Source organism: Myotis daubentonii, chromosome 1 (genome assembly GCF_963259705.1).
Source record: "Myotis daubentonii chromosome 1, mMyoDau2.1, whole genome shotgun sequence".
Taxonomy (NCBI): domain Eukaryota; kingdom Metazoa; phylum Chordata; class Mammalia; order Chiroptera; family Vespertilionidae; genus Myotis; species Myotis daubentonii.
Window position 1 is genome coordinate 70105802 of NC_081840.1, and position 15877 is coordinate 70121678.

General features: G+C 50.0%; 1 protein-coding gene and 1 long non-coding RNA gene across 9 annotated transcripts in view; one reads left to right on the forward strand and one right to left on the reverse strand.

The window, feature by feature from the left end:
• Positions 1–2862: 2862 nt before the first annotated feature.
• Positions 2863–6879, reverse strand: LOC132239232 (uncharacterized). Its single transcript, XR_009454004.1, has 2 exons — positions 6597–6879; positions 2863–3772 (listed from the first exon to the last, which is right to left on the reverse strand). It is a non-coding gene; the product is annotated as an uncharacterized LOC132239232 (long non-coding RNA).
• MEIS2 (Meis homeobox 2) overlaps positions 5407–15877 on the forward strand; it is a 205442-nt gene continuing 194971 nt past the window's right edge. For 4 of the 8 annotated variants that reach the window (XM_059705224.1, XM_059705207.1, XM_059705260.1 and 1 more), the window contains exons 1-6: positions 6923–7128; positions 8392–8624; positions 10161–10302; positions 11008–11058; positions 11995–12045; positions 12824–12973. In XM_059705224.1, coding sequence (XP_059561207.1) covers positions 7117–7128; positions 8392–8624; positions 10161–10302; positions 11008–11058; positions 11995–12045; positions 12824–12973 — 639 coding nt within the window. In that variant the 5' untranslated portion in view covers positions 6923–7116. Of the gene's footprint in view, positions 5651–6922; positions 7129–7154; positions 7705–8391; positions 8625–10160; positions 10303–11007; positions 11059–11994; positions 12046–12823; positions 12974–15877 lie in introns of those variants that run through there. The other 4 variants (XM_059705216.1, XM_059705253.1, XM_059705233.1 and 1 more) reach the window with 3 other exon arrangements.

The window sequence follows — 15877 nt, forward strand, 5'->3', positions numbered from 1 at the left end:
AGGGATCCCAGTGTCTGATTTCTTTCCTCCAAACTTCAGAAACACCGTTTGAAGCCCCTCCGATCCACACCAGCTGAGACGCTGAAACTTAAGCAACACGTTCAGCAACGTTCAGATGCTAATCAAAGGCAAAGGATGTGCATGACCCAAGCTGGGTGAAGGCGGGAGCCCTGAAGAGCATCAGTCGGTTCCGCGGGTATCAGCCCCTGACCGTTGGCCCTGGAGGTGCAGGTGGAAGCTAGAGAAGGGGCAGCGGGAAGAGGGAAAGGGGCATGGGATCAAGGTAACCAAAGGGACAGGAGGAAGAGAGAAAGGAAAGAGAGGAAGGAAGGAAGAGAGCGCGGGACGGAGCCAGGCTTCCAGAGCGAGCGCACGTCGCTGTTGGAGCCCCGCCAGATAGCGCTAGAGGGCTATTTATTGAAATACTGGTGTTCTGCGAGATGGTGCAGCAGCTAAAACGGGGAGAAATAAGAAATACGAGAGAGTAAAAGGAAAGAAAGTGCAATGATTCCACTCGTCTTATTTAGGAAGATAATTGTGGGGTGCTCTACTGTCATTAATTAGGAATGGGGAATGGGGGGGTATATGGTAGAAACCCTAAGTGAGCGAAAGGGACAGCCAAGTAACAAATAAAACAAAGGTTCCCTTCCCTCCCTTAATACGAATTAGGAAGAGAGCGAGCAAAGTTAACAGGTAAGGAAGTGGAATTCTTCCTAGTACAGCTTCCTGAGGGTCTGGTTATACTGCAGGAAAGGTCAAAAACAGTTCACAAGGGTGAACTGAAGGTTCTAGAGATGTTTTTAAAGAGAAGGCTGCAAGGGGGTGGGGAGGGAGAGGCAAACACGTTATTGGAAAAGCCAAATAATATATATATCAAAAATTCCAACTGTCAGCCAGCAAGTCTGGAGCAGGAGAGAGTCCCGCTGCCTTTGTCCCAGCAATGCTGGGCGCAGCGCTATTTATGCAGGGCTGCAATCAAACTCCTTATAACAATGTATAAATACTCTGGGAAACTTGGAGAAAAGAACTTGACAACAAAAATTCACTGTTGCACTCAGAACCCAAAGGACAGTGAAGCAGATGAAGAGAGAAGACGTAATGACAGAGGTGGAGTCTTAAGAGAGCTAGAGGAAGAATAAAATATTTTGATCTTTTTTACTTGCTCAGGTCAGTAATGCAAGCAAGAAAGCGTCTTTCAAATAATACTTTAAAGTATTGATTTGGTTTTATTCTAAAACCCCTGGCATCTCACTCATCTAGCTTCTCATTTTAAATTACACTTGCTTTTTACCTGAAGACATTTTTTTGAATCAAAGTAATAATGAATATCTTTCTTCCAAACCAGCAAACAAAACCTCCACAAATAAAAAAGTAACCTTATATACTCTCCCCCAATCTGCTTAATCCAAAATACCTCAATTCAAAACATTAACTAAAGTTACAAATAAGATTAAGGATGGATTTATTTGGTCCTCTAGCATGGCATCAATTGTTCTAACTATTGTAAGAAGATAAAAAAAAAAGGATTTAAATCCAGCAATTTTAATACATAGATCAAAACCAACACTGCGGACCTCACTGTTCCGAGGAATTCGGAGTTATCTGTGCTGAGGAACTATAACTTTCTAGAAAAAAAATAAAAGGTGAAAAGAAACAGACACAGGGGCTCCTTAAGGAGAGCGGACAACTTCATCTAAAAATAGTCTAGCTTCATGAAACTCATTTCAAATTAAATATTCCCCCCATAAAGCTAATGCCCTTGAAATTAAGTAACTATAGCGGGATTCAATTATTCTTTTAAAATCTTGACTGTTATCTGTAATAGCATTCCACACTGAGACAAAAAAAAAAAATAGAAAAGAAGCAATTCTCAAAAGTCCTGGGGATGCTTCAATAAGAAAGAGGTGATTAAAAACAGACTCTTAAATTTGAGAGGCCCATTCCCCCTCCCACTTATCCCTACCCGATCTGGTCCCCTCCCTTTCACCTCTTTTTTTATGCAATGCCCCTACCCCCCACTCCAGAGCTAAGTAGCCTTATTTGGGATTCTGAAGAAATAGGTTTCAGCATCCATATTTGTTCTGGGGCACTTGTAAAATGCGATTTGTAGAGGGTCTTTAGCCTTCTGATTGTCTTTGAATTGTTTTTACTGAAACAGATCTTTTGCAGTTAATGAGTCCCCACGCAGCTGGACAGCTCCTCTCGGACACTGAGAACTCTAACCCCAAAATGACCCCAATTTGACACCGCAAGATGAAATTTTACCGCCTGTTAAAACCATTTCCAGCCTGGGCAAAAGGAGCTGACTGTTGACGGAGGTGTGTGCCACCTCCAGCGACCCTCATATCTCGAGCCTGTCTCCGAGGCCTACCCTATCTACCCACTTTTCCTTTGCCCCAAATGTTGGAGAGATGAGCAGTGCAGCCTGCCTGATGGTTCTGAGGCTGAGGATGGAGCATCAGCAAGGTCTTATGACCCTGCTGCTTTCCAATCGCTTCTATTGGAGGGGGGAAACCGAGAAGTTCTTTTAAATGTTTTACAAAACATCAGTAAGTTGGTGATTAAAAGTAATAGTCCTTTGAATGAATGAGATTGAGCAAGAACCTACACCCTGAATCACCTCCAACTTGATCTTGTGTGTAATCCACTGAACTGTGATGCTGTTTTAAACTAAGTTTCATAAATGACATGCAACTAGGTAAGTGAAATTTCTTTAAATTGCAAGAAATTCTGAGTTCTCACCTTAAGAAATGGGGGATTTTTAAATGCCTCAGATTTCCCTCTAGTAGGGTGTTACTTTTAACACTCTCACACTTCTTAACTAAAGTCTTTGGAATTAAAGGGTTTTTTTTCTCTTTAACAAACAGTATCTTAAAATATCCCTTTTCTCTCTCCCTCCTACATCAAACTAAATTGTCCCTGTTGTTTGCTTTAATGTATGTATTCAATAAAATGGGAAAGAAGTTACAGAATGGGGGGGGGGGGAGTGTATGTTCGCAGGTTAAAAAGGCTTCTGCATCGCCCAAAAGATGAAAATAGATTTTAAACTTTTTTTCTTTTGTAAAACCCAAGATTATGATGGGAGCAATCAACCCATTATTATTTTAACAACTGTTTGAAAATATGGAAATCGTCTATTGGTCTGAATTGTTTTTACTCGGATGCAGTGCCTCACAAGAAACAGGTTTGAAAGAAAATACCAGTGCAGTTTTTCTAAATCGAAGCTGTAGGGATGCTAACTCCACAGTTTCACTACGAGAAAAAAATGCGGTGGTAAAAGCAGCAGAAGGTAACAACGTTGAATCTTTAAATTCTGAGATGGCAGAGGTTCAGTTCGAAGTTGATCTTTAAAGGAGCATGTATCAAGGAAATTGAGTTTCCTTTTTAAAAAAAGAATTGGCACTTACTATACAGATATTTAAAACAACAACAATCCCATTGGCGACAATAAATATGCAAGATTTAAAAAATTAGAAGAGTAAAAATTGGAAAACCGGGAATAAACTCCTCTGAGAGCGGCGCTGCACGGGAAACTTGGATCCAATATGAAGACCACTCTGCAAAGTCAAAACCTTCAGCGGCGAGACCAGCGTGGCTTTTTCCGCTCTCATCCTTCCCGCCCCGGCTAAGCTGGATTCGCCTAACTGTCCCTTGAAATAAAATTCTGGGAGCCAACTTTTTCTTTTCTTTTGCGTCTTCTTTTCTTTGTTACTCACCTTTTCTTATATGTCGAGGAGATAAGAAGGATGCATTTATAATCTTGGAGTTTCTTCTAGGGGAAAAAAACAAATGAGGAGGTGGAGGGTAAGAACCCTTTCCCAGCCTGCAGGTTTCATACCCGTAGGCTCTTGCAGGCTGGACGCGCGGCGTGAGTGCGGCTGAAAACCTGGGCTAACTTCTCCTTCCCCAAGCTCCGCGCGCCCGGCCGTCCCTTCCCAGGCCACCCTGGCGAATACTCAGCGTCCGAAGCCCCGGTCCCTGGCGTCGCACTACCCTCGCTCTGCCAGGCCTGCCGCACTATCTTTATATGTGAGGGCCGATTTCCAGCAGACATCATTGTTATGATGGCTCATTTAATCAAACTGTTTAATTGCTCTGGTAATCACTATCATCATCACAGGTGCTCAATCATTCATCATTTTTGGAGGGCTTTATTGACCTACCGAGCTCATTCCCCAGCCCCATTAAAACGGGGCCAAATTTCTCCGACTCCACTTGGGAGTCTGCAGGCTGCGATCTAAGCACGAAAGAAGCTTAAAGTGAAGCAGAGAAGACGGAAAGGGGGCCAAAAAAAAAAAAAAAGAAGCCCACCCGCCCTTCTCTCATTCATATTCATTCTCTCTCTCTCTCTCTCACACACACACACACACACACACACACACACACACACACTTTATTCTCACTGCGCCCCCCGCCCCCCCCATTCCTCGGGAAGTCAGGTCAAAGTCGCACGGCGGATATACTACTTTCTACTCCCCAGAAAGGGTTCAAAGTTGGAGGGAGGCGGCTTTGAGGAAGAGTCCGTTTTCGATTCTCTGGGCGGGGGAGCCTAAAACGCAGGCGAGAGCGAGGAGTTGGGAAGAGGGCGCGCTCCCAGCGCAAGGCCGGGCTGCTGGGCTGCGGGGAGCCCGGGGGGCGGCGGGGTCCGCGGCGCTGCGCGCGCCGGGTGCCCGTGGCTCCGCCCCCAGCTCGGGCTCCGCGTGATTGACGCGCGGCCGCCGGGAAAGCCGCGGCGCGGAGGTGAGGCTAGGTGCAGCCGGGGCCGGCGATTGGGCGAGACGCCGGCCAGAACTACTTTCTACACAAATGGTGTGGGATAGGTACTTTGCCTCTCCGGCCCTCTCCTCCTTTTCCATTTTAGAAAAGTTCGTTCCGAGTCGACCCTATCTTCCCGATCCCCCGAAACTGCCCCGGGTAATTAACACAGCCATTAGTCGGCGTGACCGCGCGGAAGCCTCTGCGCCGGGGGTGACCACAACAAAGCTGGGCGGGGAGTACCGGCCAATCCTCTTCCCATGACATCCTCTCGGTCCCTTTCTCCCTTCCCAGCTCTAAGTGCGACCCAGTACTGAGGCGCGCGCGCGCGCGCGCACACACACACACACACACACACACACACACACACACACTCCGTGGCGAAATCAGACATGAAATACCCAAACGACTCCCTCCCCATTTCCTCCCACCCAAGTCCGCAGCGGCCCCCACAGGTTCTCCAGGGTGGCCCTTATCCGCAACGCTTGGAGGGAGTGCTCTCTGAGTTAAGCTGGTTTCTTCTTGTCCTGGAGAAAAAAAAAATGAGTTCTGACAAGGGTCCTGGATCTGCACCGGGAAGAAAGTACCACTTGAAAAAAAAAGGAAGAAAGAAAAGAAAAGAAAAGAAGAAAAGAAAAGAAAAGAAAAGAAAAGAAAAGAAAAGAAAAGAAAAGAAAAGAAAAGAAAAGAGAAAAGCCTCAAGTCCTGCGGTGGTACCGTCTGCTGAGCCTGCTGCCCCTGGATGTTAGCAGAAAGCCTTGGGGCGCTGTAATCGGCTTGCAGAAGAGTAGGGGCCCGCGGAATTAAAAGGAACAAAAGCAAGCGCGCCATGCCAAACGTTCCCAACACGACCCCGTTAGGCAGGAGCCCGGAGTGATGGGGAAATAAACTAGAAGTAAGTTTCTTTTTTAAAATATTAAAAGATCTGAGGCTGTACCGTACTTTCCCTGTGGTTTTCTGCAGTTTTCCTCTCTGTGCTCTCCCTGTCCTCTTCATTCTCTCTCCCTCTCCCTCTCTCCTCGCTCACGCGCGCGCGTGCACAAACTCTCTCTCTCTCTCTCTCTCTCTCTCTCTCTCTCTCTCTCTCTCTCTCTCTCTCTCATTCTCTCTCTCATTTCTCTCCCCTCCCTCTCCTCCCCCCTTCCCACCCCCCGCCGTCCCCGTGGAAGAGCTGGCTTGCTGATTTGCTCGGGTTTGCTGGGCTCCTGCCTCCCCTCCCCCTCCCGCTCTCCGCCTCCCCTGCCCCCCCAGTCGGGGCAGTCCGATCGCACTCGCTGCATATCAGAGTCTCCGCGCGGCGCGCTCCTCCTCGCTCCCGCTCCCCACTCCCGGGATGTGTCTCCGCCGAACGAAGGGCTATGGCCACCACGACTTCCGGGTTCCGTCATTTCGTTCTCCCGCCGCCGACCCGCGCCGCCAAACTGAGGCTCTTCTATAAGCCAGGCAGCAGCCAACCTGCCAACACCTACTGACACTCACTCATCTCCCAGAGAGAAAGAGAGCGAGAGAGAGCGAGCGCGAGAGAGCGAGCGCGAGTGAGAACGAGCGAGAGAGGGAGGGAGAGACAAAATACCTACCAGGAAAGAGGGGGAGGAAGTCCAATTTTTGCAAACTATTCTTTTTTTTTTCTTGATTCCCCCCCACCCCCCGCTTTCTTTGACCGATACTTTACAGAGAGAGGATCATATAATAGATACCACGGGGGCAAAGCTAAAGGAGGGGGGAGGGGGGAGGAAAAATTCAAGAAGCAGAAACCCCTCGCGGAGTTTTACTGGAAGAAAAAAAAACGGGTCTGAAAGATTCCTCCTCTTCATCATCATCAACCATCATTCATTCACTACCTTGACATTCCGGGCTTTGATTGACAGCTGGAGTGGCAAAAAGCCATGAAACACGACAGTTCGGTTACATGTGGGTTGCTGACGGGCCGCTCGTAGCCTTCAGTTCGGGGGCTTGACAATTTTTTTTTCTTCTTTTTCTTTTCTTTTCTTTTTCTTTTTTTTTTTTTTCCCAACTGAGGGGCAGAGAAGAGAAAGAGGGGGAAAGGAGGACTGAAGAGGAGGAGGAGGGGAGGGGGGAGGAGGAGGAGGAGGTGGAGGAGGAAGATCAGGAGGAGGAGAAAGAAGAGGAAAAAAGAGAAAAAGAAGAAATATCACAGCAAAAAAAAAAAAACTTCGTTGTCTTGCCTGGGCTTTTTTTTTTTTTTCTTCCCTAAAAAAAATAACATATTGGAGAATTGGGAGAAGTCTCCTTGGTTTGGACAAAAAAAAAAAAAAGGAATCTTCAGCCTAGATCACTTTCTTATCCGGACTGGGATATTAAATATACGACACATCCAGGAGTTTATTGGAGCGCAGACTGATGGCGCAAAGGGTAGGTTTAAATCTCCAACACTTACCTAGATATAAATCCTCTCCTAAGAGGGGCCTGTCCCGATGCTTCTCTCCCTTCAACGCTGCTGCTGCTGCTCGCTGCTCGCTGCTTGATGATGGCGGCCAGGATTTTAGAAAATAGCAGCACAATTATTCCTCGGCTTCTTTCCTCCCCGTGCCTTTGCGTGTGTGCGAGTGTGTGTGCGTGCGTGTGTGCGTGTCTGGGCGCGCGAGTTCTAGCGCCGTGCGAGCGGGCGGGCGGCGAGTGCGTGTGAGTGGTGTGTGTGTGCGCGTGCAATTGTTACACGCTTCGCCTCGCTCCAGCTTTCCCCCGAGCAGCGCGGTCCCCCGGTTCTCCCGCCGCCGCCGCCGCCGCCGCTGCCGCGCTCCGCCGCCGCCGCCGCTGCTCCCGCGGCTCGGGGCGGGCACCGGCCGCGTAGGAGCCGCCGCCGCCGGGGCCGCCGCCGGGGCCGCGCTGCTGCAGCCGCTGCGCCGCCGCCCAGACTAGCCGGGGCTGCTTGTTTTGTCTCTGAAATTGACAAGGACGCGGGGAATCAGCTGCTAAATAATGTTTCTGGTAACTTTCACGTTATTCCCCCCACCCCCACCCTCCGCTCCTTGCCCCCGGGGAGGCACTGGCCCCAGTCTTCCCTGGTCCTCGGCGCTCTCGTCCTGACGATTCGCGTTTTTCTCCCCTTTATTTTGTTTCATTTCGCCTTTTGATTTATTGGATCCTCTGGAGGAGGCGAAGGGGGGCGAGGGGTGGGATCCGGGGCTGCCTCCGCACACGAACTCCACTTCTCCCTCGGTTGGCTCGCTCCGGTTCTGCTGCCTCCGGCCCGGGCGGCACCTCCGAGCACCCCCGGGTCCCCGGCCTCGCCGCCCCCCTCTTCCTGCTTTAAACGCTGCTCCTCATTCAGACTTCTTAATTTTAAAATTGAAAAAAAAATTCCCCCAACTTTCAGCTCCGTTGTTTCTCGGCTGGTTTGGTTTTTGTGTGTTTAACTCGTGCTCGGTACTTTTCTCCTTTCTGACTGTGTGTTTATTTTTATTTTCTTCTCCCTCTTTCTCTCTCTTTCTCTCCCCCCCCCTCCTGACTCCCCCCTCCTCTCTCGTCTTCCCTTCGTCGTTCTCCCTCTCACATCCCTATTCCTTCCCCACTTCTCTCCTTGCCGTCTTCTCCCGGCTCCTTTTGCCGTCCCCCCTCGGCTTTCTCGCTCCCGCTCGCCGCCTGCGCCCCCTCCCCTCCGCCGGACTCTGACAGTACGATGAGCTGCCCCATTACGGCGGGATGGACGGAGTAGGGGTGCCGGCTTCCATGTACGGAGACCCTCACGCGCCGCGGCCGATCCCCCCAGTTCACCACCTGAACCACGGGCCGCCGCTCCACGCCACGCAGCACTACGGCGCGCACGCCCCGCACCCCAATGTCATGCCGGCCAGCATGGGATCCGCTGTCAACGACGCCTTGAAGCGGGACAAGGACGCGATCTATGGGTAACCCTCCACCCCACCCCCCACGACCACGACCCGACGTGCTGTGTGTGAGTGTGAGTTTGAGTGTGTTTGTTGTGTGGGGGGTGAGGGGGTGAACGACGAAGTGGGGAGTTACTTCTGCTTAGAGAAGGGGGGGCGCTTGCCTTAAGGAAGGACAGTGCCGGGGGCCTGCGGTGCCCCTTGAGTCCAAGTGCCCAGAAGGTCCAGCTGCCTCCACCCCCATGGCCCTGTCACTCCAGACCCCACAGCCCGGAATGACTGAGTCTTCAACAGCTTGCCAGGGCCTTCTCCCCAAGGACGGGGTTCCCGGCCAAAGGACGGAGAGCCGGTCCTCCCAGGCCCCCTCACAGAGGCCTGGGCGAAGGAGAAAGTTTCCTGCCGAGGACAAGCAACTTTTTTTTTCCCTCTTGTGTTTCCTACCGAGCGCCTGGGAGTCACTAAGCGCAGCTTGAGCTGGGATCAGGGCTGCTTCTGGGGGCCGGGAAGTCCTAATCGCCCACTTCTTAATTCTCTGTAAATAAAGGGGCAGACCTTGAAGTGCAGCCGGTGGCAGGGACTGCTGCTCGCACAGAGCCGCTCTTGGGGGGGAGAGAGGGAGCTGGCTGGAAATTATTTTCTATTCGGAGGGCACTCAGGGATGGACGGGGCTGCGCGGTCCAAACGCGGACCACTCGGGCTGTCCCCGCGGAGGGGAGGTGGGGGAGGCTGCGGGAGGCCGAGGGGAGGGGACAGCCGGGCGGTCGGCGGCGACTGAGCCCGAAGCCAGAGGCCGCAAGCATCCCCAAGTGTAGCTCCACCGCCCGGAGGAACACAAAGGGCAGACGCGCACGCACACCACCAAGTTTTAGCGCTCGACTTCATTTATTTCTGCCTGCTGGAGAGACGTGCCTCCGGGTGGGAGCTCTTCGGCGTGTGAGATGACTCTTATTTTGGCCCTCGCACCGGGCGTTTTGCTAGAAGTAGAGCAAACAAGTTTAAAAGGCCAGGGGGTGGAGGGGCTCGGAGAGCCCTCTCGCCGGTTTAGGAAAGAGCACCTCGGGTGTGCAGGAAGGCGAGGGCTTCGGCCTCCTCTGCAGTGCCCGCCGAAACTCGGGGTGCAGGCAATTTTTTAAAAATTTCACAGCGTGTTCCTTTCTGGGGAGGTCAGGGCTGGGTCTCAGGAGTGAGCGCGGCGGCCTCTGGAGCGTGGGGAGTGAGTGGGTCTGGATCCACTCCAGGCTCCGGGCTGCCTGAGCCTCTTGGACGTTTCATTACGTTCCCACTGAGGCTCTTTGGACTTGGCGGGGCCAGGGGCCAGGGGTTCTCTCGGCAGATCCGAGGGGACCCCCCAGAGCTGCGGGGAAAGAGCCAGGCCGGTTTTCCTTTCTGTTTCTGGCCCAGGCTCGGCTAGCTGGAGAAGGGTGGTAAAGTGTGATGCGTGCCTGGGTGTATTAAAGAAGGACTCGGAACCCTCCAAACTTGTTGATTACAGTTCTTGCTCCTTCCCCTCTGCACCCCGTCTCCGTGTGTGTGTCTCTGCGTGGCGCTGCCCGTTAGGCACCCGTTGTTTCCTCTGTTAGCTCTGGTCTTTGAGAAGTGCGAGCTGGCGACCTGCACTCCCCGGGAACCCGGAGTGGCTGGCGGAGACGTCTGCTCCTCCGACTCCTTCAACGAGGACATCGCGGTCTTCGCCAAGCAGGTCTAACCTTCTTGACCCACTCACCCTTCGGCGGCCCCATCGCCCCCCTCCCCTTCCCTCCGAGCTTTACATGAAAGAGGAGGAAAAGGCTGGGACACCCGATCTGTTCCTCCGGCCCAGTCCGCGCTCCTCCCCATCCCTGAGCCTGGAGGCAAATGGGAAGCGGAGATAAATATGGGTGTTTGTTTTCCCCCCCAGCCAGGAATACAGGGGCTCGACCCTCGAATTAAAATTGACCTGCTCCTAATCTGTGGCTTGGCCTTTTCCCCCGCCTGTAGCTACTTGAACAAGAATGGGGGACAGGGGCTGTGAGGGACCCGAAAGTGCCCGGGAGGGAAGGAAGCCGGGCGCCTCTCCGGGCGGTCCGCGTCGGGCGCCGAGGTGCGGGAGGCTGAGAGCCACTGGGACCCCAGGATCAGAGAGTCCTCGGGGTCCGGAGTTCCCAGGCCACGGTTCAGCTGTCCCAGGGACCCCTTCATGGGGCCGGAACCAGCAGGCCTGAGTCTTTCCCAGCTGAAGCTGACCCCACCAATGCAAGGCACTGGCTCGCCTCATGCCTTTTAGCAAAGCCCCTTTCCTCTTCTCTGCCTCTGTCCCCCCACCATCCCCACTCACACACGACAGAGTAGTCGGTGACAGGGTGGGTTTGTTCCCTTGCTTTTACGTGGAGTGGCCATTCATGCTGACCTCCCCTGCTTCTTATAGGTTCGCGCCGAAAAGCCACTTTTTTCCTCAAACCCAGAGCTGGACAATTTGGTAAGGCTTCCGTCAGTGTTCCTTGTCTTTCTCCAGCCTGGACCCTCTCCCTGCCCAGAAGCACCCACTTTCTCCAGAGCCCTCCAGTGGGGCAGGGAGGCAGGGACTAGCTAGGGCCCCGGCCCGGGCGCAGGCAGCGAGGGGCGGGACGGGCGCCCGGGGGAGCCGAGTCCGGGGAGGCAGCCAGCGGGACGCAGCGCCGAGCGCGCGAGCAGGGGACCAGCCCCGGGTCTCGGCCCGGGAGTGAGGCAGCGAGAAGCCTGCTGTTTCCTCCGTGTGCGGGGGCAGGCGGTGGAGCCCGGGGCAACTCACCCCGGTGGAAGTGAGGCGCGGCGGAGGGCGGGCGGAGGAGGTGGGGGAGTGAGGGGCAGGCCAGCGCAGGCCACTTTTAGGTGCGATTCTTTTGCTAATTTGCACGATTTCAATATTAAAAGTACTTAAATCCGCCTTCAAAGGCCTGCCTCACCATTCATCTGGAGTATTTCCTTCTTTAGTAAGGACGGATTTTGACGGGTGTGCTACTCTAAAAAGCTTTCTCTCTACAGAGAAGCCACCTTTTCTTCTTCTTCTTCTTCTTTTTTTTTTTTTTTTTTTTTTTTTTAAATTTGTCCTGGTTTAGGTTGAGGGAGGGGGACGGTGAAGGAGGGCTCAGGCGGAGAAAGAAGGCCTGGCCCTAGGAAAGCTGTCCTTACAAATAGCTTACTGAACAGCAGGGGCAAAATTACTCAATGCCTCGGCTCAGGTTCAGTAAGAGCCTACCTACCCCTTGGCCAGCGAGGCAGAGCTGATCAGTAGTCACTTGGTTTTTCTGAGGGTTTCTTCAGGGGTGGGTTTTGCCTGGCCATTTGCCTGCTTCTTCTCCCCAACCCAATTCCCTCAGCACCCCCAACCCCAAGTCACAGAGTCTTAACTCCGCACTATAAACTTTTCTTGCAGATGATACAGGCAATACAAGTACTAAGGTTTCACCTTTTGGAGTTGGAAAAGGTAAGCAGGAAATGACACTCCCCGCTCTGATGTAGACTGCCCTCTCCTAGCTGAGCTGGGATGTTTTGTAACAAACCTCCAGTCGGAGGGATTGAGCACCTGGAGATTTTGAGCAACATGTTACCAAGTCCTTCTAATTGCCACTCAACCCAGGGGCTCCGAGGATGGGTGAATTAGGACAGCCTCCCCCACCTCTCCTTTTCCCCAGGCAGTCAGTATTATTTTAAATGCAGCAAGCCATTTGTGTGTTACCGGACATTCAGCCTGCTTGTGTCTCTATTAGCTCAGCTCACCCTGGGCCCTGAGCGTGCATTAGGTGCAGGCAGAGGGAATCATCCTTTCTGGGATGCCTTTACATTGCTCTGCAGCTCAATCACTTTCCCTTGGAAACATGCAACCCTCCTAGCTTATTGAATCGCAAATGCTAATGCTGTTCCCAGTTCCAGCGTCCTTACATTTTGATGTTATCATCAAGTCCGTCCTTCCTCCCTGGACTCCCAGTCTGAACCCAGTTATTTCCAGTCCCCTTTCTTCTCTCTCCATTATAACTTGTTGCTCAGGGAAGTGTCTGGAGAATAATATCTGCTGCAACAATTACTCTATTGTTTCCTCGACTTCAACTATTATATCCATTAATTAGACTTAGTTTGGAAGACATCACAGAGTTGCTCTTTCCAAATGGAACCCTGCAACATGATATTTTCCCCCCTTTAAAAATGAAACAAAACAATAACAACAACGGCCCGAGCTGAACCCTCCACCATGACCCTCCTTCTAGGTCCACGAACTGTGCGATAACTTCTGCCACCGGTACATTAGCTGTTTGAAGGGGAAAATGCCCATCGACCTCGTCATTGATGAAAGAGACGGCAGCTCCAAGTCAGATCACGAAGAACTTTCAGGCTCCTCCACAAATCTCGCTGACCATGTAAGTCTGTGAGCCTCTAGCATTCTTTTAAGGCCACTAGGCAAAGCATTTCTTTTTTTAAACTTGTAACATCTAGCTCCACTGACTTAGCTTTCTTTTTAAATGATTTGGTCTCTTTGGGAGTCTTCTCCCTTCCTTAGTACTTTTGCCATCCTCTCCTCTCCCTTTCCCCTTTCTTGGGTCCCCTCCTTATTTATTTTAAGGAGAAAAAAAAGCAAGACAGGGAGTTGATAGAGTGATTTGTGCTTTTAATGTGTAAAGTTTCCCGGATTTGGTGACTTGAATGTTAGCAAATTGTCTGTTTGATATGGTGACTGCTGTCTTTTCTGCTTTCTGAACTCTGTGCAATCAGTACAGCAGGGAGAGAGAGAGGCAAGACAGCTAGCTGGTCAGGATCAGGGAGAGAGGAAGGAAGAAAAACAGAGAGATGGGGAGAGGGGCTGATTTAGAAGTCTCTCCCAAGATGACAATTCTGAGAATTATTGGCACTCTTGCATTGCATTAGAAATAAAAGGAGTAAACACTTTACAATTCTCAGAGCTTTTGCTCTATAGAAACTTATTGTCAGAATATGGACTTATTGCCAAATGCCTGAAGCATCTTCATAATAAAAGACAGTAACCTTGATGAAACAGTTATTAACAATGTATTTCGGAAAAGCTGAAGGGAATTGTGATTGAGTAACCCTAGGTTAGTGGTTGAATTTTAACACTTTAACAGTTGGTGAATGAGGATGGAGAGTGTAGTCAGGAGCTACTGTGGATGTCAGGCCCGGAAGGGAGATTTCTTTCTATTCTCTCTGTTTTTAATCCCATTTTGGAACTGATCTAGTAAGTCTGATGCTTTTATTTATATATATATATATGGAAAAAGCATATGTAGTGAGACTGAACATTTGAAAAAGAAGCAAAGAAAAAGGATTGCAGCTGGTAGGAAAGGCAAGAGTGGCGAGGTTAAAGAGTGGGTGTGAACAGCAGTTTATTTATAGAAACTCAAGCCTGGGTGTCTATAGATTGCATTCAGTTGAATCACAACCTAAATGATATAGGCTATAGACTAATAACTCGGTGGCTGAAATATTAATTTAACGCTCTGTGGAGTTAAACAGGCATTGAGGCTTGAAGACACCACCACCACCACCACCCCCCCTTCCGGGGTGTCAAGAGGAGTGAATTGAGATGCCTTAAGAATGAACATTCTGTGTGGTGTCCCATCCCTCTATCCCACCACCAAAAGTTTTGAAAATATGTGGTTACAGATTTTAATTTTCAGCCTTTGTGTTGTATGGAAAGACTGCCTAAGGACCAAAGTTTGAACAGGAAAAGAAAAGAAAACCTCAGGCCCAGCTACCTAGTTCTGAGACAGTATAAATGCTACGTTGTTGAAAGCTCCTATGACTATCTGCACTCTTGGCTTTTCCTGTCACGATGGGGGAAAACTTCGGGAGCTCTTTTGTGTATTGAGTTTATTAACTGAAATTAAGCGGGTGCAGCAGCAGCTATGTCAGTTTATTTGCTGATGTGTAGCCCTGAGATGGGTGGTTGTGGTTCATGAGGCGTGACACTACCTTGGAAACATTTGTTGTTGTTGTTATTTATTTATTTAGTTTCATTTTTGCACGGCTTTCTCTTTCTAAACTCATATGCATTTTACACTATTGGGAGAATGGGAAGGAACCTAGTTACCTGGTTTGTAGAATGAGAGGTTCACAGCTGTCCGCAGCTAAAGAGCTCTTCTCGTGTTGTTTCTAGGAGTCTCGACTACTTGGTTTTCTAGAACAGTTTCATGGCAACTGTTTTTCAAGCGGATGTATAGATCTAGAACATGCTGATGTTTACATGAAAGAGATAAGATGAGCTAGACTGTTTATATAGAGTATTGGCTGATAGACAAGGCCAGTTTATGGAACTATTGCAATATTTCAATTCCACTCCAGAAGGAAGTTGTACCTATAAAAGGCCAATGCTTTCATAACTTAACAATCACCGTCTTTGGGTAAAAGAATCAACTGTAACATGTGTTGCTCCTCTGTCAGGCCCCTAATCAAGTAGATATGACAACTGATTTATTTTGAACCCATGAGGGCTTGCCACCTCATTGGGCATCAGAATTTAAAGCCTTTTATTTCCTAGAGATCTGAACTATAACATTCTTACTTTAGCCCCCTGCTATTTGTTTTGAAAGGAAGCAATAATTTGTCCCACCAGCGCACTGAGTGGGGAATGGTGAGGTTGCCACAGACTTGAATATTATGCAGGAGGTGAGAGAAAACCTTGGAGGGTTTTCACCATTTCTGACACTTTCGTACCAGAGGTGTATTGATTGCATTCATTTCCAGGCCTCCCCCTACAAAGCGAATTCTCATGCTGCAGCCTCTACTGCAGGCAGGACCTCCCTCCACCCCCCAGCCACAGAAAAAGGGAAAATGCCACAGAAGCACTACCTGAAAAGTAGTTCTAGTGGGACATTTTCAGCATGTTAATGTGCCCAATTTGAATCTCCAGGTTTATTTTTTCATTTGCTTTGATATGCATATTTAATACACTGCCCCAGGCTGGATCTCATTTGGTGCACGCTGGTGCAGGGGTGATGATGAGCCACTTCAGAAGGACCGAATGTGTTGTTTTCTCTGTTTTATCTGTTGGCCCACTGTTCTGATCTACTGTGCTTCCTCGTGGTTTTATTTGCACATGAAATGCTGAGAGCATTTCAACTTATTGGCTATGAATAATGACAGCTAAAAAGAAGTGTAGTTTAATTTGTTGTGTGCCAAGGTTTCTCTTATGGAGGTGACAGTTTGTGACAGCTGTTTGACACCCCCAAAACACATATACCTCTATCCTTATTAAGTGGTATCAAGCTCTGTGTGTGTGTGTGTGTGTGTGTGTGTGTGTGTGTGTATGT